Source organism: Schistocerca cancellata, chromosome 1 (genome assembly GCF_023864275.1).
Source record: "Schistocerca cancellata isolate TAMUIC-IGC-003103 chromosome 1, iqSchCanc2.1, whole genome shotgun sequence".
Classification (NCBI taxonomy): domain Eukaryota; kingdom Metazoa; phylum Arthropoda; class Insecta; order Orthoptera; family Acrididae; genus Schistocerca; species Schistocerca cancellata.
The window spans coordinates 818,108,192-818,135,884 of NC_064626.1; the positions used below are offsets into that span (position 1 = coordinate 818,108,192).

Below are 27,693 nucleotides of genomic sequence, written 5' to 3' on the forward strand. Positions count from 1 at the left end.
ATTGGTGGGACAGTTTATGGCTAACCATCTGGAGGGTTCTGTGACTTGTCGTGGGTAGGCTGGTCATTAGAGAAATTTTGTTAATGATATTTATTTTTGTTATTGCTAGACTGCTAATTTTATGTTCCTGTTGACTTTGGTTGGTATGTATGTTTTTATGGTTTTATTTGTTATTCTTAGTGTAGTTTGTACAGTGTGCATGTTTGTCTTGTTTATCGAAATTGGTGTTAATGAATTTTTTTATGAATTTCTCGGTTGTGTTAGTTTATGATGATTGTTACATTATGACTGGTAGGTATTATGGAATTTTAACCTACATTGGTGAGGTTAGGTTTTTGATGTTAGCCTAATTATATAGGGCGGTTTTGGTTTTGTGTTACTTCAGAGTCATTTTAGGTATGTAGGTCAAGTGAAACATCCAGTACCGGGTATTGGAACTATGTGCAGGTATTGTGGACTTTGTTTGAACTGAATAGAACAAATGAAGTTCCTGGTACTTATTTTTCCTTTTTGGAGCTTTGTGCGGATGTGTGTTGTTATGGAGTACTCCCTGTTGTAAGTTCGTGCATTGGGCATATGGTGATCTTTCCACTCTGGCATTGCTGAAGCTCTTCTTTGGACATCACCATATATTGATCCCCTTCTTCTCCCACTAACAACACTTCTTCTTTCCTTGCACAAATTTCCCAACTGCTACTAACTTCACAAAGTAGGTGCGCACCATATAACATCTGAATATCATGTGCTTCCCTGCTACTGGTGTCCTTATTTCTGTGTACTGTTGTGCATTTTGTGACACATTTACTGCTGCACTATGATAGTAAAATGGCAGTTTCTGTCTGTTCAGTTCCTCTACCAGTTGTAACTCCAGTGGCAATTCCCTCTGAATCTTCCTCAATCCTCCTAAATATTGTTTGTGTGTGTGCAAGACCAGACTTTCTGTAAGCCCATCAGTTCTACCCTTACATCCCAGATACTATCCCCCAGTGTTTGTAAAAAGTGTGATAGCATTACTTTTATGTCTAGTACCTGCATCTGTGCTTGTACTGCTTCCAAATCCTGTTTCAGGGTCCTAGCTGAGTTTCTGCCATATTCCATAGCTTCTGTAGTTAGATGCCTGAGCACGCATGTCTTATTCAGTATGACACATGCCAGATTCGTGGTTTGCATATAGTGCAGGTCTATTATTACCTTATTCAACTCCACTAGATCCCTAGTGGCTTCTGCTGTCCTATTTAATTCTCTTGCATTGCTCATGTCTGCTGTTCCAAATACAGTATTCAACATCCTACACTTGCATCAAACCACCCTATTCTAACCCTCCTGGGTCCTGGGTTAATGCTGTACTACTACAATTACTTCCTGTATTTGTTCCCTTAACCATGCATTCCCAAAATACTGCTTTTTGACCTTATTGTGCATCTCTCATACATTAAATACTAGACTTTGGACCATTTCAGACTTGATAATACTATGTGCTGTTGTCCGGAAAATAGAACTCATCTGCCCAGCTGATGATTCTCTAGCACCCCTACCCCACAATTAATGTTGAAGAGGTACAGCATTGCCAACATAAGCATTATTCCTTTTCTTGCTTTCTCCATACTGCAACCTGAGGACAGAGATGACCATTCCCTCCCTTATCCTTGGAAGCCTGCTGTCTTTGAACAGCACAACTTACCACAATGCAACTAGATTCTACCCTTCAGAGACACACAATCTTATTGGAAATAACATGACACAAAAAACTCAAGAAAACCAAAATATCCCCAAAAATCTGAAAACACAATAGATAGCAGTTACTTTTTAGGTCTTAATGCCTATCGAGGATGAAATGTTCAAGGTTACTCTTCCCACTGCGTGTCCTTTTGTTTCCTCTTCTTTGGTTATTTCTTTGACTTTATTCTAATTTCTTATGGTATCACTTCTAGAACTCCTTTGAATAATCACCGGTGCCCAACATGCACAATTGTTGACCTTGTTTGGAAACTATAGTTTTACTTTAGATGGCGACATTTTCTTGATTGCTCAATATAGGCCCTGGTAAAGTGTCAAAAACTGTATTTTTCCCTTTGGCATACATGGACCAGATAGCATTATATTGAGGTAACGTACCCACTCGCTTTACTGCTTCTTTTTTTCCCAGCATTTTGGCATTTGTTCATTATACTTTGTTCCATACTTCCTTCACTTTTCTAGCAAATTCACAGACTGAATCCCCACTTCAGCCCTTCTGCATAATTGTGTTGAAAGGCGATGCATTTTCTTTCCATACACAGTCCCAAATGGTGACAAATCCATGCTAGTGTGTACTTTGAAGTTGTACGCACTTACTACAATGGATAAATACATCTCCCAGTCTTACTGGTGTGTATTCACATAATAACTAAGCATTTTTCCTGTTGTTTGATAAACTTGCTTTGTTCTCCCATTAATTTGAGAACAAAGTGGACTCACTCATAACTTTTTATGCTCAGTAATTTACACAGCTCCTCCATTAGATCTGACATGAAGTTCATCCCTTGGTCCGTGATTATTGTCTCTGTTACTCCAAACGTCAACATCCATCTATTAACTATCATTCGTGCAACTGTAATTGCTTGCTGGTCCTGCGTCAGTACCATCTTGAGGTAATGTGAAAAAGATCTATTTTGGTTAGTGCATGAAGATTACCTGCCAGTGTTCGATTGAACAGTCCTAACATATGTACCCCAATAAAACTAAATGGTTCTGTTGTGTCTGGTAGTCTTTGTAGCAACACCTACTTTTGATTCAGATCCACATGTTGTGCACACTTAATACATTTCCTTGCATATTGATAGACACCTTTTTTTCTTCCTCTCCACCAATATTTTTCTGCCAATCTCCGATTTGTCGCTCTGCAGCCTCCATGACCAGATAACACATGATCATGCAATTCACATTGCACTGCGTCCTCTAACTTTGCTGGCAGTACCACTGGTAGCCTCAATTATGTGTGTATACACAACAAACCACCATGTATGCTAAATTGTTGCAGTTGTCTATATTATTGCTACTTTTCTTCTCAATCATTCTGCGTTTTCATGTCTCTTCCCCAGTGTGTGGATTACATGATAATCCTCTTCACTGAGTTTCAATGCCCATCTCATTAATCTACTGGATGGGTCACTTAAATCTAATAACCATTTCAGAGCTGCATGGACTGAGAAAAGATGTGCAACTCATTAGTTGTTTCGGGTGCTGGAATGACATGGCATAAATAATTCACCTCTTCCAATGCAAAATGATATTTTTTTTTTTTTTTTTTTTGTACTAATTGTTAGTGGACTGCCCGTAACCTATTGAACACCTCCCTTAATCTCTGCCTGTGTTCCTGGAAATCCCTTGAAAAGTCAGTTATGTCGTTGAGAGATATCAAACACTGACTTGCTTTTAATCCTTTCAATACCCTGCCCAATAACTGCTGGAATGTTGTCAGTGCATTTTTCACCCAGAAGGTATCCTTCTATATTGGTAGTGCCCCAATTGTGCTGAAAATGCAGTCTTTGATCTGTCCTCCAGAGTAACTGGTGGTAGCTACTTCACAGATCCATCATAGAGAAGTACTGGCATTGTCCAAGATTATCTGTTGTTTCAGTTATATTTGGAATTCAGTAAGCGTGTGTTATGGTTTTGCTATTTAAATGTCAAAAATTGTGACAGAAGTTATACAACTTCGAGCCATCCATCAGCTTCTTGGGCATGATTACTATTCCCACTCCACTTCCCCTCCATGGGCTTCTACTTTGCTCTACTATTCCATCAGCCAATTGTGGATTTATAAATTCTTCCAAGACTGGTTGCAGTGATCATGGTATTCTGTACAGTCACCTATATACTGGTGCGTCATTCCCTGTTGGTATCCTGTGCTGAGTTACTGGCATCACAGGCAGTGGCCCTCGTGGAAAAAACAGGTCTTTGAATTCTCATAATAACTCCTCTGTTTGTGCTCTGACGTGGCCAACAGTGTCTCTTTTACTAAATTAACTTCTTCTGTGCTGGAAATTATCTGTCTTTACTGGTACTGCTTTACTTATGTCCCTTTCTTGCATGTGTGAAGTAATGTCTTAACAAATTCTCACATAACAACAAGTACTGGCCAAAACTTCATAATCTCCAATGGTTCCATACACATAATACGTTAACTGGTAAGTCTTGCCCTTATTCATCCATAATTACTTGTCAGTTCCACTAAACATACAATTAGGTGAATTAAACCTTAATGTCATTGTTCACAGTTAAGTTGGATTGCTGTGTACAATAGATGCTCCTTGTGAGGGATCAGCATTGACAACAGTCTCTTGCAGGCTCTGGGGTTCCCTCTTATGTTTAATAGCTCACTTTTACACACACACCCCTCTCAGATAACATTTGCTATTTCCCCTATAACTTCATCCACCCACAATCCATACCACTCCTACTACTACCACCACTAATATTATTCCCATTATTGTTCCATGGCTGGTAGCATTGCCTCTTCACGTGCCCCATTCAACCACAGTTAAAACACTTTGTTAGAAATGAACACTTACCTTCGATCCCTTAATCCTATACATATATCAATCTCTTCTTACTCCACTGTTAGTCTCACTGCAGTGCGAAGATCTTTGGGTACCAATGCACAGCCTCCTTGACATCCTTAACTAAGTCATTACACCTCCTAGACACTGTATCCAGCTGTTCATGAAAAAAGTGTGCACTCTTTTGTTTCATGTACCTCTGTTCTAGTTGTCTGATTTATTCAAACATACTCGCATTGCGCAATACTGCTGTATGACACATGAATGACTGCTTTACCCACCAGACCCAATCTTGCAATCTACAATAATTGACTATCCGACCAAACCCCCATGTCATTTGATGAACTAAGATTTCCAAGACCGCTAACACATCACCAGACACTCTATCAGAAAAGGGAGATACCAGGTTAGCAATAGCTGGATCTAATCCTAAACTCTGTGATTTCTACTCTACTTCTTTAGTTTCCTCTGCCAAACTGCTACATAAAGCTATCTTATCTGCCCTCAGTTAATTTGCCAATGATTGTATAGCTCGATATTGGGTGATGCCCTGTGTCCCTGATTTTGTCTTTGCCTCCTTGGTATTCATTTTTAAATAATAATTCTCACAACAGAAAAATAAAAATTCAACACTAGCACTACTAGAATTCTACTTCTTCTCAGCCACCTGGACACTCTACAGCATCTTGCTGTATATCCAAAATGATGACAGTTGAATGTATTACTTATTGCTGCCACTGATTCGGCTCAAAAGACAGAATGCTCAAGCGAATTACATTGTGCACAATGAACGGGAACTAACCATTCGTCCCTCGTATTCACTTTAAATTGTGATAAATCCACCATACCTATGATTTTACAAAAGAGTAACTTTTGCGTAATCATGATCCCTATACTTCGACACCTTTGTTGTCACCACACAGGGGAGGGGAGGGGAGGGGGGGGGGATGGTCTCACTCGCCCCGAATGATGATATTGTGGGTTTGGCTCAGATTGTGCACTGCGAGGTGACATGCTCTGCTGTAGGCTGTGGCGAAGTCAGCACCCCTGACACCACTCTGAAGAGTGCTGGAGATGACGACCACTCAGACACCACTTTGAAGGGCCAGTAGGTGAGTGGTGAGGTCAAAATGGCGCAGTATAAATACTGTGGACAACAAACAGTGTCTTCATTACCTTCAGTTCATATTACTTTGTTGCTCAGTCAGGCAAACATACCTCTCCTTGTTGGCCCTGGCTGTCGGTGATTTATATGTAGTGGCATCCGCCCACAATGCTGTGTCATCGCCCAGTAGTGCTGACAGCCGGCAGCCTGCTAGGCCGCGACTGTGACCTCAGCAGTGCACTGCTTCTCTTATGATGACGGTGACCCCTCTCGATGATGCCCTCTGGTCCACACGCAATCACTGTGGTGGGGCATGGAGACTGCTCTGCTCAGAATTCGACAAGGTGCTCCTGGGTGGAAATCAGACAGTGGCTGGTGCTGTGGTGCCAACCCTCCTTGGAATACAGTGCTGGTGGCGGCAGGCCGGCAGTGCCCAGACATTAAATTTCAGGAGCTTAGCGCAAAGAGGGTGGATACGGCTCAGACTTTTGAACCCGTGGCTGTTGCTGGTGATGCTCCGTCATCCTGTGGCTCGGCCCTGGCATCATGGTGGCACTGCAGAACTTGGCAATACTTCGGAGATGATGATGAGTCAATAACGAAACTCCTCTGTCTCAAAAATCAACATTATTAATATCTCTTCCCCTAAAAGTTGCAGCTAGTCACGTCATTCATAACAGAGACCAGCCCTGGTGTGGTGACATCACCTCAGTCATTGCAACTGCTATTGCTGCAGTACGCTGTTTTCTGCTGTGGCCGGCTGCCTTCACTATGCAACCCATTTATCTCTCTGTTTATACTGTTCTACATGTCACCACATGGGCAGATTCAAATCCGTGGCAACTAATGCAATCTTTCTTGTGACTAACTTACCGCTTCTTATTACTTTTCAGCTAAAACTTAGACCATGGTGTTACACCTGCTTCATAAGGACTAGAAATACAGGAACAATTGTGTAGAGGTGCTCACAGTAGCATCTTGTACACCATTTCCTTCACAGGTGCATTGCGTTTTCCCAGAAACGTTCCAATAAATCAAATTTGTAACCAGTGTGTGTCACGTTTTCTTTTTTGTCTGTAATCATTGCACCTGTATCTGAGACCTGGAACCACTCTCAGAAATTCAGTGACAATGAAACTCTTCTCTCACCAGACCTACTTTTTTCTTCAAGCTTTCCTTTGACAAGCTACATGAAGCTAAAGCTGTACATCCTGCTTCAGAAGACTTGTCCAAATAATCTGCTTTCCTTCATTTGATGATTCTTGTGACTTCAGGATTGTGGCCAAAATGCTGAAGTACATCATTGGTCTCTTCATCTACCCAAGGAATCTTAAGCATGCAGCAATGCATCCACGTTTTAAATGCAGTCAGCTTGTTAATGGATGATATTTTAATAGTACCAAGACTCTCTTCCATTTGCAGCCCTGAGAACATGTAGCATTTTACAGTTCGGCGACAAATTTTAAAGAATGTAATTAGACATTTGAGTTTTTAGATGTCACTCATGCCGTGCCACCCTTGGTTTTTTTCTTTTTTCTTTATCATGTCATTTTTGTGCTAGGCAGCATGTTAGGTGTCAGATTTTGGTGTTTTTTTTTTGTTAAGGACACACAAACAAACAAACAAAACTTGTGTGCCAGACCAGGACTCAAACATGGGACATTTGCTACTTGCTGCAAGTGCTGTACTGACTGAGCTATCCAAGCATGACGTGAGACCCACCCTCACAACTTTACTTCTGCCTGTACCTCACCTCCTGCCTTCCAAACGTCAAAGAAGCTCTCCTGCATTCCTTGTGGGACTTGCATTCCTGGAAGAAAGGATATTGTACAGACAAGGCTTATCCACAATCGGAGGGATTGTTTTCATTCTCAGAACAATCTCCCAGTCTGTAACTATGCCGTGGCTCTGCAATATTATCACATGCTGTAGTGCTTACAGAGCGGTATAGTGATTAGCATTGTCCACTAGCGTACTGTGAGTTGCCAGTTCAAATCCCATCACCAGCAGTTATTTGTTGTGTACTATTTCTGGAAAATTTTGAAATGTCTTACATTTCTGATTTTTGTATATTCATTGTTTATATAAATACAAGCATTCTGGAATATTCGATGTTTGTATAAATATCTGTCCAGGAGGTCATTTCTGTTCTGGCTGTATGTCGGTGCTCATAATAAATGTGCTTTCAATGCTATATGTTGTATTTCATTGACACTTTCAGTTTCGACTTAAGTTTGGTTACAATACGACATCGTTTGGTGGATACACAAGGTACTTCAAAACATCTGTATCATCATGGGTCCAATCAGGTAACATAAAAGTAGTTGCTTACACAGACAGTAACTGGAATACGTTGATACTACCGACCATGTATTCAAGAGACTGGTGAATTCCAAGCCAGTAGGAAGTCAACTGCACATCAGACATCCATCCTGGAGATGCTGGTAAGGACACGACAAAGTGGATGAAAGGAGTCAACTGGATTGGCAAATAGTCTACAACAGGCAGGTTAACAGGATGTGTTCAGTAAATTTGTACTTTTAGTTGAACGGCACAGGCCAGCTATGGTTCGAGAACAATGAGGAGAAGCTCAGTAGATGGGATAAATTCCAGATCAAACTGAAGAAAATGTTTGGTGATGATCGGCAGCAAGTTTGGTTGCCAAAAGAACAATTGAAGAACAAGTCCCAACGTCATGGGGAAATGATGAAGCCCTCATAGTGTGTTCTGGCGCTATGCCACTTTTGAATCCAAATATGCCAGAAGTTGACAAAATATCACTTTTGAAGAAAGGAGATGCAGAAGACATATACAAAACTCTTCTGCTGAAGGCTGTCACAACATCCAAGAAAATCATCAGGTTGTACCAGTGCATTGAGGAAATGTAACATAGAAAGTATCGAATAAAAGAAGTACATCCAACTCCAAAATGTGGTCCCAATGGAAGTTGTGGAAGTTCACCACAACCTCACCTCTTTCATATATCTGTTTGTTAAAGAGGGGTGGGTTTTTATGACACCCAGAACTGACAGATGCAGTAAGCAAGAGATAAAAACCATGAATGTTGCCCCAGTATATTAGGTGGCGTTAAGAGAGACTTTAGAAGAAGAGGTGTATTCATCTTTAGCACCAATCTCTCTTACCAGCTGAATTCACCAGGAAAAATGGTATCAACCAGCTTGGACTTATGATGCAGCCATAAAAAGACAACCAAGCACCCAACCATTGCAGATACAGTGGAGAGATGTTACTTAAATTTCATTTTTGATTTAATATTTCAGTTATACTATAAATAAAATAAATAAATTTATTGATTCTGAAATTTATGCATTTTTTTTTTCAGCATCTACTTCAATATTTTGTTACTTCTGCATGGTAATAATTTAATATAAAAATAATTACTTATGTTACACATATTCAGTTACAGATACCTCTGTAAAAAAGTTTGTTAATTGTAGTGTGATGAACTGTTCATTGTGGCAAGGTGCCTAACATGCCCAATCAAAATGTTGTTTTTGAAACAAGGTCAAGTGAATGAGAACTGGCTAGACAGGGTTCAGGGGTAACATCTTTCACCATTTAGTTTACTCAATTTATTTAAACTAGACCCAAAATTTTTAAATAAGAAAACTTCCCTGGTGTATTAAGAAGTATAACAACAAAGCTTAAAGGATGTAAGTAAAAAACACGTAGCATAAACTAAGGCCTACTGAAGTTCTTGAGAAAGGTTTGCAACTGCCCAGTTCTTAAAAGAAGTGTTAACTACTTGAAAAAAAAAGAAAGAAAGATAAAAATTAAGAGAATCCCCAAAAATGTGATTCAACTCAACTTCGCAAATATGTATCAAATCCTTTAAGATATTAAACTCCCAATGAGTCCAGAATGTTTAGCAAAATCTTACATTTTTCTCTCAGTTAAACAAGCAACAGCATTTTTTTTAAAGGTGTTAACCATTTAAGAGACACCACCAAAATGTGCTTTGAAGGCAAGCTTTCAGTTATGTATAATTGCTTTAAAATGTTAGTCTCAGTGATTCCACCATACTTCATAAAATCTTAGTTTCTTTCAGTTAAACAAACAACACATAAATTCTTAAAGTATTGACCATTTAAGAAGAAAAAACAACCATTTGAGAGAAGGACCCCCCCCCCCCCCCACACACACACACACAAAACATACTTTCAACTCATCTTTGTAAATACATATAAATTGCTTTATGTAACTCTTTGATTCGGTGAGCCATTTGTAGAACTGTTGTTCCTCAGTTGTCACAGGTCCAGGCATTCTTCCACCCTGTCAGGCCGTTGTCGTCTTCAGCAAGGTGTGGCCCTCATGCTGCTAAAACTAGAACACACCAAGACGTGTGTTAATGGTTGGTTCCATACCACTTGTCTAGAAATAGTTGTAACAAATACACAAGGGGAATATAAGTCCGGTGTAAAATAGCATTGTGCCTTTGGGAATCTACAGTCAATATGGGAGCACCGAGCTACCAGGGACTCAAAAGGCAATGGGCAAAATCCTGCAACCCCCACATGGCCATATTAAACCGAAACACAAAGAGATGATAAGGACACAACTCAAAGAGGTAACCAACAGATGGAAGGTTAAACCAACAGCTGCCTAACTTTGTCAACTCCAGAAAAGACAGCAACTTGCCCATTTCAAGGGCACAGTTTTAAGGATACACATCCATTACCTAGATGAGGTTTGGAAATATGTAGAATAGAACACCATGTGAGCCTTCATATTGACTGAATAAATATGAAACATTTGCCAAGAAGGCGATACTATCCAGACTCATTGTTTCGGGAATTCACATAAGCAAACAGCTAAGCCATTCGTGTGTGGCTCAAAATATCTGCAATGACAGCATTACAGCCACTCCACCAAATAATAGAAGTTGAAATAGGTCACTAAGTAATGGAAAAACGACCAGGGCAGATGATGGTTCCCTAACCAAACACAAACACCTGTGGGCCTCTTTTTCTGGAAAGCAATGGGCCTCCTCCAGTCTGTTCTGGTGGTCACGTCCTAAATCATGCTGCCACTTCTGTCCGGCCAGAGGCGCTCCACAAGACTCCTTACATCGATCACTCAGTCTGCCATACTACTGATTGCGCCCTCTCGTGGCCACCGTTGCTGAAATCGAGCTGCCGCTACAAGGCCAGTGCCTCCAACAGAACAAGAACATGTCAAAAGTGAACAAACAAAGGACGGACAGACCCTGGGAATTCAAAGGAAGCTGAGCCGCATGGCTCAACCTCTCCCACCAAACCCACAGAAAACCCCCTACCTGTTTTATTTGTTGAGTGTTCAGGGAGAAGTCTAGTTCTCCTTAACCTAGAAAACCAGAGTTCTGGACAGTCTCCTTGATTCAAGATTGCGCATATTCAAGTTGACCTGACCCAGTACTTGGATGATCTCAAAAGGACCCAACAACTGGGTACTAACTCACTAGAACAGCCCTTCCTCCCTTTCTTCTTAACATTGGGGTTGCACGCAAAAGTCCAATCACCTACCTTACCCCTAAATTCTCTCTGCCATTGATTACAACCATCAGCCATCCTCCAATGGACCCACAAAACATTTTGACATGCCTTCCTCCATTTCTCCTGCAGAACCTTAGTGTCAATACTATCCAGGAGCAAATCTTTAAGTGACAAAATGTTTTCCAGAGTTGAATTAACCTGATAGGCCAACACAAGGAAAGCAGGAGCAGTTTTCAGTGAGCCATGTTGGGCCGTATTAAAGGCAAAATTAAGCTACCCCACAGAGCGGTCCCACTTACTCTGCAAATTACAATTGAAAGCAATAAGAGCCCCTTGCAGATTTCGGTTAGCACATTCCACAAAAGACCGTTGAGGATAATATGGGGTAGTTATGACGTGATGGATAGCCTGCTCAAAACAAAATCTCTTTAAGAACTTTGATTTAAAAGCTGATCAAATATCTTGGCAGGCCAAAGGTGGAATTTATCCCTGACAGGTGTTGAATCTTACTAGGAGCCGTAACCTCATTTGAAGGTTTTTCATGAATAACTCAAAAAACACAGCCTGTAGCAAAAACTTACACCAGTACAAAGTTAAACTACATTGAATTTCATACAGAAAAGCTTCTATTCTTTTTTTGTGTAGAACTAATAGTGTCAAGAGAGCGAGAGAATATTGAAAATTTCGTGTGACGTGCATGTACTGTAGCTTAGATAGTTGTTTTAGGCCAACCTGAGGTAGTGTCCTGACTTTATAGACCACAAAATATATCCTGTATCAAATTGTTCGTTGTTCATTGTTTCATTTTACAGTGTGATACACTGTAACAGTTATCATTTACGTCCTGTAATTCTGCTTTTGATTTGAAAAGAGAATCCCAAATTTCAGAAGCTCAATAAACATTTACATGCCTGTGAGTGAGTTTTGCGTCTTACTGATGAAATTATCTCGGGTTATCATCTGAGTTACATCATCATACTACAGCAGTGTTCCAACAACTTTCCTACTAGTCATCTTGGGGCAAAGTCATCACCTGAAGATGACGAGTAGGAAAATTGTTGAAATTCTTCCACAGAATCACTCTTTGACTCAGCTGTTAACCTGAGAAGACTTCATCATTGAGATTCGCTGAGAAAGCCTGCATTCCCATGTATTGTTACTCCTTGTTCTTCGGTGTAGCATCACCTTGGAATGTTTTGTCAGTGATTATGGTAGGCGCATGAGCTGCGGTCTTCAGCCATTGCCCAGACAGAGCGGATCGCAAAGTTACTCAGGAGTAACTTCACTCTCTGCACTCTTGACTCAGTAACAGAGTCAACTTGCAGCTCATTTTCTTGACTCAGCGTCTCTCCACCTAAGTTTGTTTTTACCGGATATTGTTCTTGATGTTTACAACAGTATGTATATTACATTTAATTATTTTTACATAAATGAAAGTGTATGTTTATATTATTTGTTTTTAATTATTTATGTATTTATTTATTTATTTATTTTTGGATCAGACTAAAGCCTTCAGAACCCTTCTTACATCAGATGAGCATTTTATGTCCAATTACAAAACTTATTAAATCATAATTACTTAAAAAATCATAGTCTTTTTAACATGAGATGTCTTCTTCTTTCTGCATGCCCTAGGCATTTACCTGTTACATCCTCTTGTCTGGAATTATATGGCGTTTTGCTTCTTCCTTAGTTTTCCTAAGGATCTTCTGTCCACTGACTAATAATTCATCATTAATTTGGGTTTGCTGTTGTCTTCCGTTGTTGTGACATAGTCCTTCAGGTGTTACTGTAGTCCTTAATGTTCTCACTTAAGATTTTCACTCCCAGATCTTCTCTTATGTTAGCAATCATCCTTGTGTCAGGTAGTTTGTACCCACTTTAATGTCCTTTCGTTTGTCTTGACCACACTTTTATTATTTCCAAAAACACCTTATATATTACATTTCACCATTGATAAGGGACATAGTATAATGAGTAGAATGTGGCTTTCTCCTTAACGGTATTATGTCAGTCATATAAAAATTGTTCATTAGATACATTGTATCTTGCTAACACTCTGTCACAAGACAAGTGCAAACTGTTACCAAGGGACAAATTGGAAGCCATGTGGATGAAATTGCTAAGTGGCACTGGATACAGTACATGTTATGTTTGTTTGTTTACATCTGTGTTTTCATTGTTACAGTGTATAACACAATTTCATCAGTAAGCAATTCAAGGCAATCACTTTGCAATATTTTTAAAAAAAAGGTACTTCTTTATCAAACAGTGGTCGCAGATCTTTTGAGTGGCCGAAGATAATACATTCGAAGAACACACTGAGTGGCGCTGAGGCACATGAGGGCAACTGTCAACAAACTCTTTTTTTTTCCTTTACCTTACAACATATAAATTACTAGCATCAGTAAAAGTTCATAAATCTATTTTTGTAGAATTCACAAAATCTAGAAATACCAACTGAGGCTTGTAGCATTCACGTATGAGGAACAGGTGATGCCCATGTATTACTATTTCCGCCAATAGGAGCAAATGCATATAGCCTGTACCGAAATTCGAACAATTTGAGAAGGTGCAGTCTTGGAACCCCATACATCAGTTCCATCAGTAGTGTATGGCAACCATCCCAGATGCCTTATGTAACTGAAACTCATTAACCCTCAAGCATCAGTTTAACTAAAGCTCCATCCAAAATACACTCCTGGAAATGGAAAAAAGAACACATTGACACCGGTGTGTCAGACCCACCATACTTGCTCCGGACACTGCGAGAGGGCTATACAAGCAATGATCACACGCACGGCACAGCGGACACACCAGGAACCGCGGTGTTGGCCGTCAAATGGCGCTAGCTGCGCAGCATTTGTGCACCGCCGCCGTCAGTGTCAGCCAGTTTGCCGTGGCATACGGAGCTCCATCGCAGTCTTTAACACTGGTAGCATGCCGCGACAGCGTGGACGTGAACCGTATGTGCAGTTGACGGACTTTGAGCGAGGGCGTATAGTGGGCATGCGGGAGGCCGGGTGGACGTACCGCCGAATTGCTCAACACGTGGGGCGTGAGGTCTCCACAGTACATAGATGTTGTCGCCAGTGGTCGGCGGAAGGTGCACGTGCCCGTCGACCTGGGACCGGACCGCAGCGACGCACGGATGCACGCCAAGACCGTAGGATCCTACGCAGTGCCGTAGGGGACCGCACCGCCACTTCCCAGCAAATTAGGGCCACTGTTGCTCCTGGGGTATCGGCGAGGACCATTCGCAACTGTCTCCATGAAGCTGGGCTACGGTCCCGCACACCGTTAGGCCGTCTTCCGCTCACGCCCCAACATCGTGCAGCCCACCTCCAGTGGTGTCGCGACAGGCGTGAATGGAGGGACGAATGGAGACGTGTCGTCTTCAGCGATGAGAGTCGCTTCTGCCTTGGTGCCAATGATGGCCGTATGCGTGTTTGGCGCCGTGCAGGTGAGCGCCACAGTCAGGACTGCATACGACCGAGGCACACAGGGCCAACACCCGGCATCATGGTGTGGGGAGCGATCTCCTACACTGGCCGTACACCACTGGTGATCGTCGAGGGGACACTGAATAGTGCACGGTATATCCAAACCGTCATCGAACCCATCGTTCTACCATTCCTAGACCGGCAAGGGAACTTGCTGTTCCAACAGGACAATGCACGTCCGCATGTATCCCGTGCCACCCAACGTGCTCTAGAAGGTGTAAGTCAACTACCCTGGCCAGCAAGATCTCCGGATCTGTCCCCCATTGAGCATGTTTGGGACTGGATGAAGCGTCGTCTCACGCGGTCTGCACGTCCAGCACGAACGCTGGTCCAACTGAGGCGCCAGGTGGAAATGGCATGGCAAGCCGTTCCACAGGACTACATCCAGCATCTCTACGATCGTCTCCATGGGAGAATAGCAGCCTGCATTGCTGCGAAAGGTGGATATACACTGTACTAGTGCCGACATTGTGCATGCTCTGTTGCCTGTGTCTATGTGCCTGTGGTTCTGTCAGTGTGATCATGTGATGTATCTGACCCCAGGAATGTGTCAATAAAGTTTCCCCTTCCTGGGACAATGAATTCACGGTGTTCTTATTTCAATTTCCAGGAGTGTATAATCATGTGAAAAGCAGTGCAGTATAGATGCTGATGGTATGCTCGCAGTTGTGCTACCTTATATAACTTGTTCCTTCTAACTTATGTTACATGTCACAGTCTCTTTCTTTTTTCTCCAAGAATAAAAGAAAACTCCCACAGAAATTGGTATAACTATATAACAAACCATAAGCTTTAATTGTATGTATGCCAATCGAAAAAGTAATAAAATGTAAAAATTATAGAGATTAGTTAGAGGGTGGGAAGTCTGTGGTTTTATGACCATAAAACTGTTTTCTGTGAATAACAAGCTTTGTAAAATACCATGGGATTCTAAGATTGTGCCTTCTCAAATTGTTTGACTTTCCTGTATAGACAATATGCATCTGCTCCCATTGACGGAAATAGTGATGTGTGGGCACCACCTGTTCCTTGTAAGTGAATGCTACATGCCTCAGCTGGTATTTCTAGACTTTGTGAATTCTTATAAAATGATGTTTATGAACTTTTACTGATGCTAGTAATTTTGCTGTAAGTTATAAAAGAATGTTTGTTGACAAACAGTTGCCATCATGTACTTAGCTCAACTTAGTGTGTTCTTCCACTGTATTATTTTTGACCACTCAAAAGATCTATTACACATTTTTTGTAAAAAAAAAAACATCCTTTTGTGAAACATTGCAAAGTGATTTCCATGAACTGTTTATCGATGAATTTGTTGTATGTGCTGTAACGATGAAAATGTTGTTGTAAACAAACAAATGCAGCACTTACTAAGTATCCAGTGCCACCAAGTGGTTTAGTCCACTTATGTTATTGAGATACAATGTATCTAATGAACAAATTTATATGAATGACATAACATTGGTAAGCTAGAAAGCCATATTCTTCTCATTATATACTTTTTCTGTTCTCAATGGTTAAATATAACATATCTTCATATCTTCTGACACCAGTTTTGTATTTTATATTTTATATTTTGTAGCCTTTAAAAATGATGGAATGTTGAACTGCATGAGGTGTTTTTGGGAATAATAAAAGTGTGGTAAAGATATATGGAAAGTTATTATAGTGCATCCAAATGGCTACTTTTTCTCACAGCATTTTTGTGCAAATTGCAGTGAGTACTCAGCTATTCTTAGGAATTGCATCTCGAATGATTTTTTTTTGTATTCATTTATTTTTGTGACAGTCCACACCTCACTTCCACGAGTCATATTTGGTACTGACACCATTTTGTAGAATTTCTTCTCTTACTTTAGTTGTGAGGATTCCCTGGAGTGTTCCGTTAATGTAATTAATCTTTCTACTTTCTTTTGTATGTCCATTTCTGTCATGAATGAGTTAGTATTTTGTAAGAATCTGAATGAATGAACTCTTTCTGCTTTCTGATAATAAATTATTATTTTTCTGGGAAATGGCACCTGGCGCCTGAAAGCCGTAACTTTGTTTCTTGTGAAGTCACAAACAGATAATATAATATAGCTGTTATGGGAAAAATATGAGCAGCACTTTGAAGTGTATTTTCAGCTCCTAACACGTCACGACCAGGGACAGATATTTGTCTGAAGCATATTTGTCTCGAAACAACAGTCTGTTGAACTGGTTGGAAACCACAGAATTGCTGTGCCCAACATTATACTAATTGGTTCTGAAATTATTATGTATCCCAGGTATGTTAGTGCCCTGTGAGCATATCTTTTCAAAAGCAGGCCAAATATGTACCGAGAAAGGAAACCAACTCGCTTTGAGTAAAATAGGTCACATTTATTTATAAATGATATTATTGTTTAATTTTCCCTATTTATTATTGTCATGCTGATTGTAAGCGATGATTGTATCTTATAATTCACATATTATGTTTTGTTTCCCCAAAAAGTATGAAAATGTAACAAGAAACAGTCTGATTTTTAAAATTTTTCCACTTGATAAAACATTTAGGATTTTGTTGTGATATTTTCAATTTTTACAGCAGATGAAATGAAGAACTTTTCAATCTCAGAACTAGGTAAACTTATTACTCCTCTTTCTGTGTTTTTTTTCTTCAAAATAGAACCAAATCAGATAAAAATACAGGTATAGTGACCTTTGATTATTTATTTTTATGAGTAAATGGTGCGTGTCAGGGAGTTGGTTCATTCCTGCACTTGAGCAGTTCTGATCCAATCTCTGAAAAGAATGGTTTTGCCCATCTCTAGTACAATCAACTCCTACACCAAGTATAATGCCCTGTAGAAGAACTGACATTTAGAGGACAGTGTGTTTCTGCTGTGGACAGCCTGGACACATTGTATGCTATTGCAGAGAAAGAATGCAAGTTTTTGATGACTTCTACACAGCTGCGACAGTCTATAGTAACACCAAGCCAGTAACAAATTTAACCTCATCCCACTTACCGACAGTTGGATGAGTGATGACATATGATGCACAATAAGCTTTGTTCAGTTAAACTATCACTGTCAGAGTCGTCACCAGTAAAAATAACTTTGAAATGCCAATTGAAGTCACTGTCTATGTAACTTTGTGTTTTCAAGCTTAACATGAAATGATGTCCTCCGTGTACAGTGGTTTGTCAGTCCTACTTATAACTGCTGTGATGTCAGAGAAGTCACTTTATCAATTATTTTTCTATCAAAACTGCTGCCGTACATCAGTTCCTTCAGTGGAAACTCTTTAGGAACATACTCTGAAATCTCACTTCATTCTTATTCTTATAAAAAGCGTTTTTCTGACGATCTATTTTTGTCTACTCGTTCATCCATTCCATGGACTTGTCCACCAGCTATTGCCAAGGGCTATCTGTCCTTGGAAACTGCATCTTACTTTTCATTTTTGCCTTTGTTTTCTCATGCTGGCCTTCTGAAGCTCCCATAACCGTGCTCAGAAGCCCGTCATGATGATGTGGCATCCTTGTGTGTGCTGCTGCCCCGCCAATGCAACAGTGGTAGCTTCCTGCCTTTTTGTGGTCTCAATGATTCTATTTTCAATGGTAAATTGAAATTGAAACATCTTGTGATCTATAACTTGTATCACAATGCTGTTTTCGTCAAACTTGCGTTAATAAAATTTTATTTGTATCTACATGTGATTCTCTCCTTCATTATTGTAATTTATTTACTTACTAGCTAGTAGTGCAATGATCATGCACTGTAGAATGAGCTACCACTGCCATGCTTCACCAGTAGTATACAAAAATGGAGGCAAACACAAGGACACCGTTTGACTTTCAAGATTTTCTTTGGCAAGACACAGCAGTGTTGATGAAATCACAGCCATTGCTGTATTGAATGGCATTGCTGCTGAACAGAGGGAAGATCCAACACTACTGAAAGGCATAGAAGGCTTGAAGGAGGAGGAACCGACTAAAGGAGAATTTCAGTTGATAAATCGGAATGGCTGCTCATTATCCCAGTTCATCTATGACGAGCTATCCAGAAGTATTTCCTTGACACTCTAACATCTGGTCATCATGGATTGGTAAAGACTCTAGACAGAATCAGATGCCTGTATCACTGGCTGGATCTATACTGATGTGTTGCACTGTTTGAGCAACTGCAAGGAATGCCGACGATAGAAGTGCATGCCACAGTAACTTACAAAGGATCTGATACCAATTCTTCCTGCAACAGTGCCATGCTCTTGAATTGAAATCGATGCATTGGGGAGGTTGCAGAGGTCCACAAATGGGATAATCATTTCCACTGACTAACTCACCTATTATGCTTCCACCAAAGCTGTGGCAATTGATGAAGCTCTGTAAATTGCAAAGTTCCTTGTACAAGACATTGTTTTGAAGTACAGTGCATTCCATGTGATGGTCTCTACTGTTGCAAAAGTTTTGCAGTAAAACTAATATCAGAGGTAATTTCACATCGCAACATCACCTACCGGTTGACAACTGCGTACCATCACCAGATGAATGCTCACAGAATGCTCCAATTAAGGTGGTGGCAGATGTGCTCTTGAAGTACGTTGATATCTGACAGAGAGATTGGAATACAGTATTGCCCATCGTGACATTTGCACACAACACAGTAAAGGAAGACACCACAAGCTTCACAACGTTTATTCTGCTCCACTGTTATGAGGTCAAAATGACAATAGAGACGCTGTTCCCATTTTAGCTGGATGATCTCAGGATGGCTGTGTGAAATGCCTCATCACTGGGACTGAAGAAGCGCGAAGCAGCTGGCTCACTTACAAACCCTGGACACCCAGGTGAAAGACCAAGAACACTAAAACACCAAGCACCAGCCACTAAACAGCAGCATGTGAGACTTGACATGGAATTTTATGTCTGTACACCCATCCAGAAAGTGAGACTACTGGAAAAATTACGAAAGCACTACTTTAAGCCCATCAAATCCTTTGTCACTTGTTGTATATCACATTTGAAGTTGAGAGTAATGACCATTCATCTAGAAGACGAGCACAGAGATGGTGTCCGTGCTGTCTGTATGAAGGCCTACCGAGGGCCAGAGGCACAGAGCAAACCTTCGGTGCTCATCATAGTGAAGAGAATGTAACATGACCAGAATGTGTGGATCAGCCGTTGCTACCATACAAAGGACAATTGACAATATCTAGATCCAGAATGCTCAATTGGCTCCAATGAAAGTTCTGAAACAGCGGACTGCTGTTTGTCCTCGAGAGGGAGTGATGCAGTGATTAATGTCACTTGCTGACATGCTGTGGGTTGTCAGTTCAAAACTCACCACAAACAGTTGTTTGGTATTTGTCATTTTGGAAGGCTCTTGAAATATACTAAGTTTGTAATATTAGCATATTTTGGAATAGTTTGTATAAATAGTTCCATTCTCTGCACAGTGGTCAGTTCTGTTCTAATTGTATGTTGGTGTTTATAATAAACATGCTTTCGGTGCGAAGTATTGCTTTTCATTGACATCCCTACATCCGGTTTTGGACTTCTGTGTGGTTACGACATGAGAATATCCTTTCCTCCTGTTGTTGTTTCCACTTTGGAAATGATGCCCCAGTCTGTCGCTAAGCCTTGTCTTCACAATATTGTTTTTTCCAGGAGTGTTAGTCCCACAAGATATGCAGGAGAACTTGCTCTGAAGTGTGGAAGGTAGGGTATGAGGTGCTGGTGGATGTGAGAACAGGTCTCAAGCCATGATTGGGCAGCTTAGCCAGTATAGCAATTGCCTGTGAAAGGCAAAGGTCCGAGGTTCGAGTCCCAGTCCTACAAACAGTTGTAATCTGCCAGGAAGTTTCAAATTAGTGCGCTAGCCAGTACAGAGTGAAAATTTATTTGAGTTTTTAAAATTTGTTTTATTTTGGTAATGTTTTGATGGTCTTAGTGACATCATCTATTGGTTGTTCCATGAGGCTTTTTAATCATCTCGTTGATTACGTCCTCAGTCTGTCTGTGTGATATCACTTTGTTTACTAATCACATCTGTTGTGTCTAAGATAATATGCATCCTTGTCTGACATCTTTTAGTATTCTGATGTCATATGAATCATGAGAGGTCATTCAAGAAATTAATGACGTTTCAGTGTAAGCACACATCTTATAATTTTACTTTTATGGTATTTACTTTTGAATCTTTTTGTGCCAATAAGTGTTTAACTTTTTTGTAACTGCACAAATCATTGTGAAACTCCTGTTACGGTTTATTGATAGTGTGCTTCAACTGTTATGCATGCTGGTCACATTAATTAATAAACATATACTGTGAAGAAATTATGTGGTGACTGACCTGAAATCTTTTTGTACTTTTATAGATGCTAAAATTATCTTTTTTCTTTTGTGAGTCCATTGTGTATCTTACAAGGTAGTGGACATATTTGTAGGGTATCCCTTGAGTGGTTGACAAAAGTTACAACAATCAAAATCACCTGACAGTACTGTGTATTCGGTACATGGATGAGAATATTGATCTGAAGAACATATTGAAATATACCACCATAAAATAAAAATCCCATCTAATTTCATTTATGATATATTGATATTTCAGAGTACCTGCTGGCATGGAATCTGCACCTGAACTGGTCATATCGATTGGACTCGTAAAATTTAGAAGCACTTAATCATGGGTGGAGCCTGATTTGAGCACATCTTTGCTAAGTTACAGAACTGTTTATTTGACTTGCTAAGCTGTTCAGATTCTTGTAAGTTGTTGTCATTAGTACAGTTGTCAGATGGTTTGCTGTTATATGCAGGTCCCTGCAGCATCTGTATTTTGTCCTGGCTGAAAGAGAATTGTTAGCAGTGAATTGAGGAAGCTCGGGCAGCGGCTTGAAGCCATGGGGAGTACCCAGCTACTCATGTGACCTGTCAATGCTAGATAAAGTTTCATTGAATATACAGTAAAGTGGATGTAAGAAATCCAAATATTTGTGCAATTTTTGTTTGAGGACAATGTACAGCAGAGCTTTAGATTCTGAAGATAGGTTAGTGAACTTGTGAAAGACTGTAACAGCATCAGACAGAATGTAGTAGAGCTGTTGGGCATGTGCCATAAAAATGAAGACCAAGCAGAGTAGCAAGACTTGGATTTAAAAAAAAAATCATGGAAATAATGAAAATCTGTACACAAACTTGCTCACATCCTTGTGAGCAGACAGAAGGTATCTATGAAGGGATGCATGAATAGATGATTTTAGTGTAAAAGTAGGGAATAAACTAAAGAGCAATTCTTCCATCGGAACCTTGTTGCGTGATAACAGAAATGACTGAAGTTATATATTAGTAGAATTTGATAAAGGCAACACATTGTTTCTTCTAAAAACAATATAAATTAAGACATTCCGTTTGTGAGGACCAAATGAAACTGACTATTTTATCGAACAATGTATAAATTGTGCTGGATGAGAATAAAGTTAACAAGGGAGCTCATAAAGAGGAGGCAAACACTTTTAAACGGGCTGTGATAGAATATGGTTGGATATGCTGAGTTTAACAATACTGTGTGGAATTGGCTTAAGAAGATGTGAAATTTCTTGGGGGGTGGGAGCAGGGGGCATAAGTTAACGTTGGATCTCTACATTCGACCAATTAAGATTGCACAGTGACTGAAAATGTTGACAAAATTTTTTAAATTAATAATTTCTTTAAATGTTTGTGTAGTTAGAGAGATGAGTCAGTAACAGTGACAATGAGGTAATGCCAAATAAAGTGTACGAAGTCAATTCAAGGTATGAAGAAAGTTGATGTATGTGTTTAACTAAAAAATAATTATAGTTGGCAAGCAAGTAACTCAAAAGTAGTAAAACAGTTACCCAAAACTGGAAAAGTGTTGTAATTGGAAATCCAAATCAGTCATTAATTTTTACATATTACACTCTCATGTCATATATTCTGAAACAGTATTCATTTATATTTAACCAAAATTTAGTCCATGTACAAGAGTTTGAAATGAATGAAAAAACTATTTAAAATGTTTGATGCTCTCTATCTCGATCTCAATATATCAGTTAAGCCGTTGTTCCAGAGAACACCTCATTGATAGTAAAGGAGATGTACAAATTACAGATGTACAGTATTGCCCTTTCATCCGTAATATTCAACATATTCACTAACATTTTCACCAACCACATGGGGGGGGGGAAGAAAAAAAACCTAGGTATCAGTCAGCACCAGGTGGCTCTATTTAGAAGCAGTTATAGAGTAAGAGACTATTTGAAAATTGCAAACAAAATTATAGAATATAGCAAAGCGTATATATTATTTCTTTTCCTGGATATTGAGCAGCCCATATCTATATGTTGAAGATATGGGCTCTACTGAAAACCCACAGTTACAGTTACACTTCATCAGGATAGTTGGATATTCAGAATTGAAAGAGATGTTCAGAACCAGTGTTATGAGCACTGGGTGAAGTTTTCAGAAGAAAGGATACTGTTTAATGGAACCTATATGAGCCACTTTTGTTTTGATGATGACATGGTACGTTCTGCATCTAGTGCTGAAAGTATTAACAAATGGATGAACTTGATAGACCAACTTTGAAAGAGCCTTACAATTGTAAAAGACTAAAATAATGTATAATCTGTACATAGAAAAGAAAATTGTATGAATTAAACATGAAGTTATAGAATCAGTTCAGAAGCTTTTTTTTTTGTATTTAGAGCATTTGAATGCAGCATCAGGATGGAAAAGGAAAGAAATGAATGATGTGATTTTTCAGCAAACTAAACTTTGCAATATATTTGAAACAGGTAATTTACAATCCATGTATGTTAACAGTTTCCACTTACGGCAGTGACACGTGGTTGCTTTTTTGAAAGTCATTTAATAACTGAAGAGTTTCATATTGGTAATTACACAATCTGGTGTGTGTGTGTGTGGGGGGGGGGGGGGGGGGGGGGATCGGGGAAGAAACCACTCCATATTTCTTTAGATTAGAGTCTATGTAAATGTTGCAGTAGAATTGTTTTGACTGACCCCCTGTCAACATATTGTACATTTTCTTACCTGTTATTGGAAGAGGCAAATTTGTGTTTGATTGTAGTTGATATGAGTTTGGAACAGCACAAAAGTTTTAAATTAAAGAACAATGTTTACTTTATTGTTCAAGAATAAAATAACTTCTTTTGTCTCGTGGACAAGTTTATATAAAATTTTTTGTGTGTGATTTTTTTTTTTTTTTTCAGGTTCAAGAGTTCCAGAACTGGAATTCCTGGCCTGATGGCCCAGATTCTGTAGTTGCAGAAAAAGCACAAACAAATCCTATTCAGCAGAAAATTGAAATGTACCGCCAGAAAGTAAAACAAACTGAAAACTTGGAGCCTGAGGAAGAACCAGACTTCTTTCAGGTGCGTATTCCCTAATTTCAGTATATGTAGAGAACATAATTAGATTATTATTAGCAATGTCTTTCTGGTCTAAGAAGAGAGTGAGCCTAAGTAACTGTAACTGTTGTAGACTTGCTGTTTAACCAAGTCAACAATTAATTGTAAGAAGCATTATTATCAGAGAGTTCTGATATATGGCTTGATCAAATTCAGTACAGTTTTTCGAGGGTGCAAGAACGGAAAAAAATGACTATTTCAGATATTAGTCTGTGTTGAAATAAATATAGAATAGATTCTAATGGCATATGCTTTGAATGTTGTATATAGAAAATTAATCAGAAATATTGAGCATTGCATGAAACACAGTGAAATAAAATTATCTTGTAAATGGAATTAGAAACATTTTTTAATCTTTTTCTTTACATGCATCTGCATTCAGTAACAAAATACAAATATTTGGTTACAGGACATGACGCCTAGAATAACAAAACAGCCAAAAATTGTACTTAAAACAGAAACGGAATCAAGGTGGAATGATGGTGTTTCACCCCGCTTGACATTGGATGCTGATTCAATTGGATTTCCTGTAAGTGAATGAACTGTGTGTGTGTGGAGGGGGAGGGGAGGGGGGGTGAGAGAGAGAGAGAGAGAGAGAGGAGGAGGGGGGGGGGGGGCAAGACATATTGAAGACTTGTTTGCAACATAGTGGGTATACTTCTAAAGGAAAATATTTCAGCAGATTTTTACAAGCAAGATTTTATTGTTAGTGTTCACTTTCAATTTTTATCCTTCTGTCAGAGTAATAACTTCATTACGTTATTAAATAAGTACATTAAATAATGTCCACATGATGAACAGAATTATACATCCTTTTTATTAAACAAACTATTTTAGATACAGGCATTTAACATTTAGTTTGATATATACAAATAATTTTATTTTATAATATGTAATATATCTGGAACTATGGTTCATAATACAGCTAAAGGCGTGGAGTTCTGCAGATTAAAATCTGTTAAACCTAAACGTTGATGAGACTTTTCTGTTTCATAATAGAAGAAAAGGAAAAACATTCATGCACATATGTTAAATTAGACATTGAGATAACTTTACATCTTGCCTGTGCAGCTGAAGATGTTGCTCTTGGGGATTTCTGAACTGGGCAGTTGGATGTTAACTGCAGGTTTGACAGATGAAGTTGGGAGCAGTGAGGTACATCAGCAGGCAGAAGTGAGAAATGACTAACTAATAAATTGAAATCAGCTGTGCAAGGTCTTGGAATTTGTTTGAGCACTCATAGCAAGTGTTTCCAATTCTGAAGTGTAGTCAGTCATGCCTGATCCACAACTTATTGCATTGAGTTCCAGAAAATGTGTCATATTACAAACTTGAAGCTGGTGTTTTAAAAGTTTTAGGTTTTGTTTGAAAGCCTCAATATTGTCTGCCAAATCTAGTTAGAAATGATTCTCCCCTTGCACTGTTGGTTTTAATGAATTGCTGCACAAAAATCACCAATTGGGCTGGATCTGACATGTCAGTAGAATTGTCAGCTGTGATGGAGAATGCTGTGAACTGGAGTGCCCTCTGAGTCAGCTGATGCTGTATATCTGCAGCCATATCAGCAGTGTAGTATTCCACTATATGATGAGAAAGCACGATTTGCTCAGACTTTGAGACTTGTTCTGGATATAATTGTTCCACTGCATCTGCTATACATTCCTTAATGTATTCTCCATCACAAAGTTGCCTTGAAAGCTATTATGTAACTCACTTGTAGCAGTGGTCTTACAATGCCATCTCCCTCCTGTACAAACAAATTGTGTTTTTAAATAATCAAATCTTCAAATTTCTCACAAAATGGGATTAATTTTCATTTGTGTTAACCACTTTCTTCAGTTTTATTTAGTTATGCATTTATGTACTTTTCTCTTTAAGCCTTCATGACACATAATTTATAAGAATTTGTCACTTATTTACGTGTGCATAACGTTGTTTTTTCTTTTGTTTTCCTATAATTTTCTGTTGTGTATCATATCGTTCATATGCATGGTGTTGCAGTGATGTTCGAATGAGAGCTTCTTCAAGCTCATAATTGTGCAGTGGCATATTAAGCACTTTGCTTGTCCTTCAAACAATGCAGAAAAGTTAAGCAATTCCCATTCTGTGTTGAACAATATGGCTTCTTCAATTTTTTATTTATTTATTTATTTTTTGGATAAATGCGTAGATTCTGCAGTTTTCCAAAGGCAGAATGTAAATCTATCACTGGCTCTCACCCATTTCCGCTTTCTTCTTCTCTTTATTCCTGTCCCAATGACACTGTCTCCTTCACTTATTTCCCTCTCACCCCTCTGTGTCAGTCATTGCACTTGGAACACTAGGCAGGAGTATGGCTGGGGAAAGGAGGCACTGGTGCCCATGGAACACTCTTTGGATAGGCCTGTTTTTGTGGATTAGATTGGATATATTTTCATTCCAGAGATCCATAGTAAGGGGATAACCAGGAATGCAGAAAAATAGTAACACAAGAATACTTAATGCATATTTAAAAGAAAAAAAAGGGTTGGTAATTTTCCTTCTACAGATTCTAACTTAAATGGTCCTAAAGGATGCAGAAAAAGTAAAAAATCTGTAACCTACTAATTGAAGAGGCAATACCAAACTTGTCACAGACAGACTTGTAAATGTATATACACAGAAGTACATTTAATAATCTTAGGCTAATGTAACCACACATCATCAGATAGAAAGCAGTTTACAATACTTATCAACATTGATCACATTACTGCACTCATAATGTGCAGAAGTCAGATTTTATATAACACATACTTTATGTGATATTATTAACAACACATAAATGGGTTAGTTCTACTTAGAAATTAATCAGTGTTGTGAAATAAGGTGACCATAGATAAATCTTTTAGGCTCCTCTTAAACTGAACTTTATCAGTAGCTAAATTTCTGTGGATGCTGGCAAATTTTTGAAAATGTGTATTCGTGAGTAAAGGATGCCATTCAGGAGTAAAATAAATGACTTAAAATGTTTATGTAGGTTATTCTTATTTTTTCTGGCATTGATTCCACTGGTTTGGAAAAGGAGCTATTTAATTTATGAGGAATTTCATAAAGGAATAAAAATATTGGGGAGTAGCAGTTAGTACCTCCAGTTCCTTGGCTAGACCTGTATGGGACAGTGAGGAGTTCACAGCACAAATAATTTTTAAGGTATTATTTTTTTATTTTTGACTGAATCACTTTTTATGATAAACCATAACTGCTTTCCGCCTTCAAAAGCCATCTTCAGATGCTATGGGTGGCGTTTGATGAACAAGTGTTCATGCTCTGATGGAATTACATTTTCCTGGAGACAGAAGAATCTGAACTTTATCTTTGATAAGGATAGTAGTGGGAATGCTAGTGTAATGTCAGAGAGCCTCAGAAGTACTGACAATTTAAGAATGGGAAAATAGGCTGAGAGTGTGAATTGGAAGTTTGTGTTAAAGACGGCACTGGGCAAAAATAGTCCGTGCAGCTGTGGTAGTCACAATGCTATGGTAGTGTAGTGGTTAGCATGTCTGCCTAGTAAGCAGGAGACATTTGTTCAAGTCCCAGCTGTGACACAAATTTTAATTAATTACTTCAGCTTCTGCCATTGTCGAAGATAAAGTGTCCATGCATTGTCAATCACGTCTCCA

The 27,693-nt window shown here is 39.1% G+C and overlaps 1 protein-coding gene across 1 annotated transcript in view; it reads left to right on the forward strand.

Annotated features, from left to right (window-relative positions):
• Positions 1-27,693, forward strand: part of LOC126188243 (receptor-binding cancer antigen expressed on SiSo cells) — a 40,336-nt gene that overhangs the window by 1,835 nt on the left and 10,808 nt on the right. The window contains exons 2-3 of the mRNA XM_049929805.1: positions 23,858-24,019; positions 24,465-24,584. Of these exons, the coding sequence (XP_049785762.1) occupies positions 23,858-24,019; positions 24,465-24,584 (282 nt within the window). The remainder of the gene's footprint in view (positions 1-23,857; positions 24,020-24,464; positions 24,585-27,693) is intronic.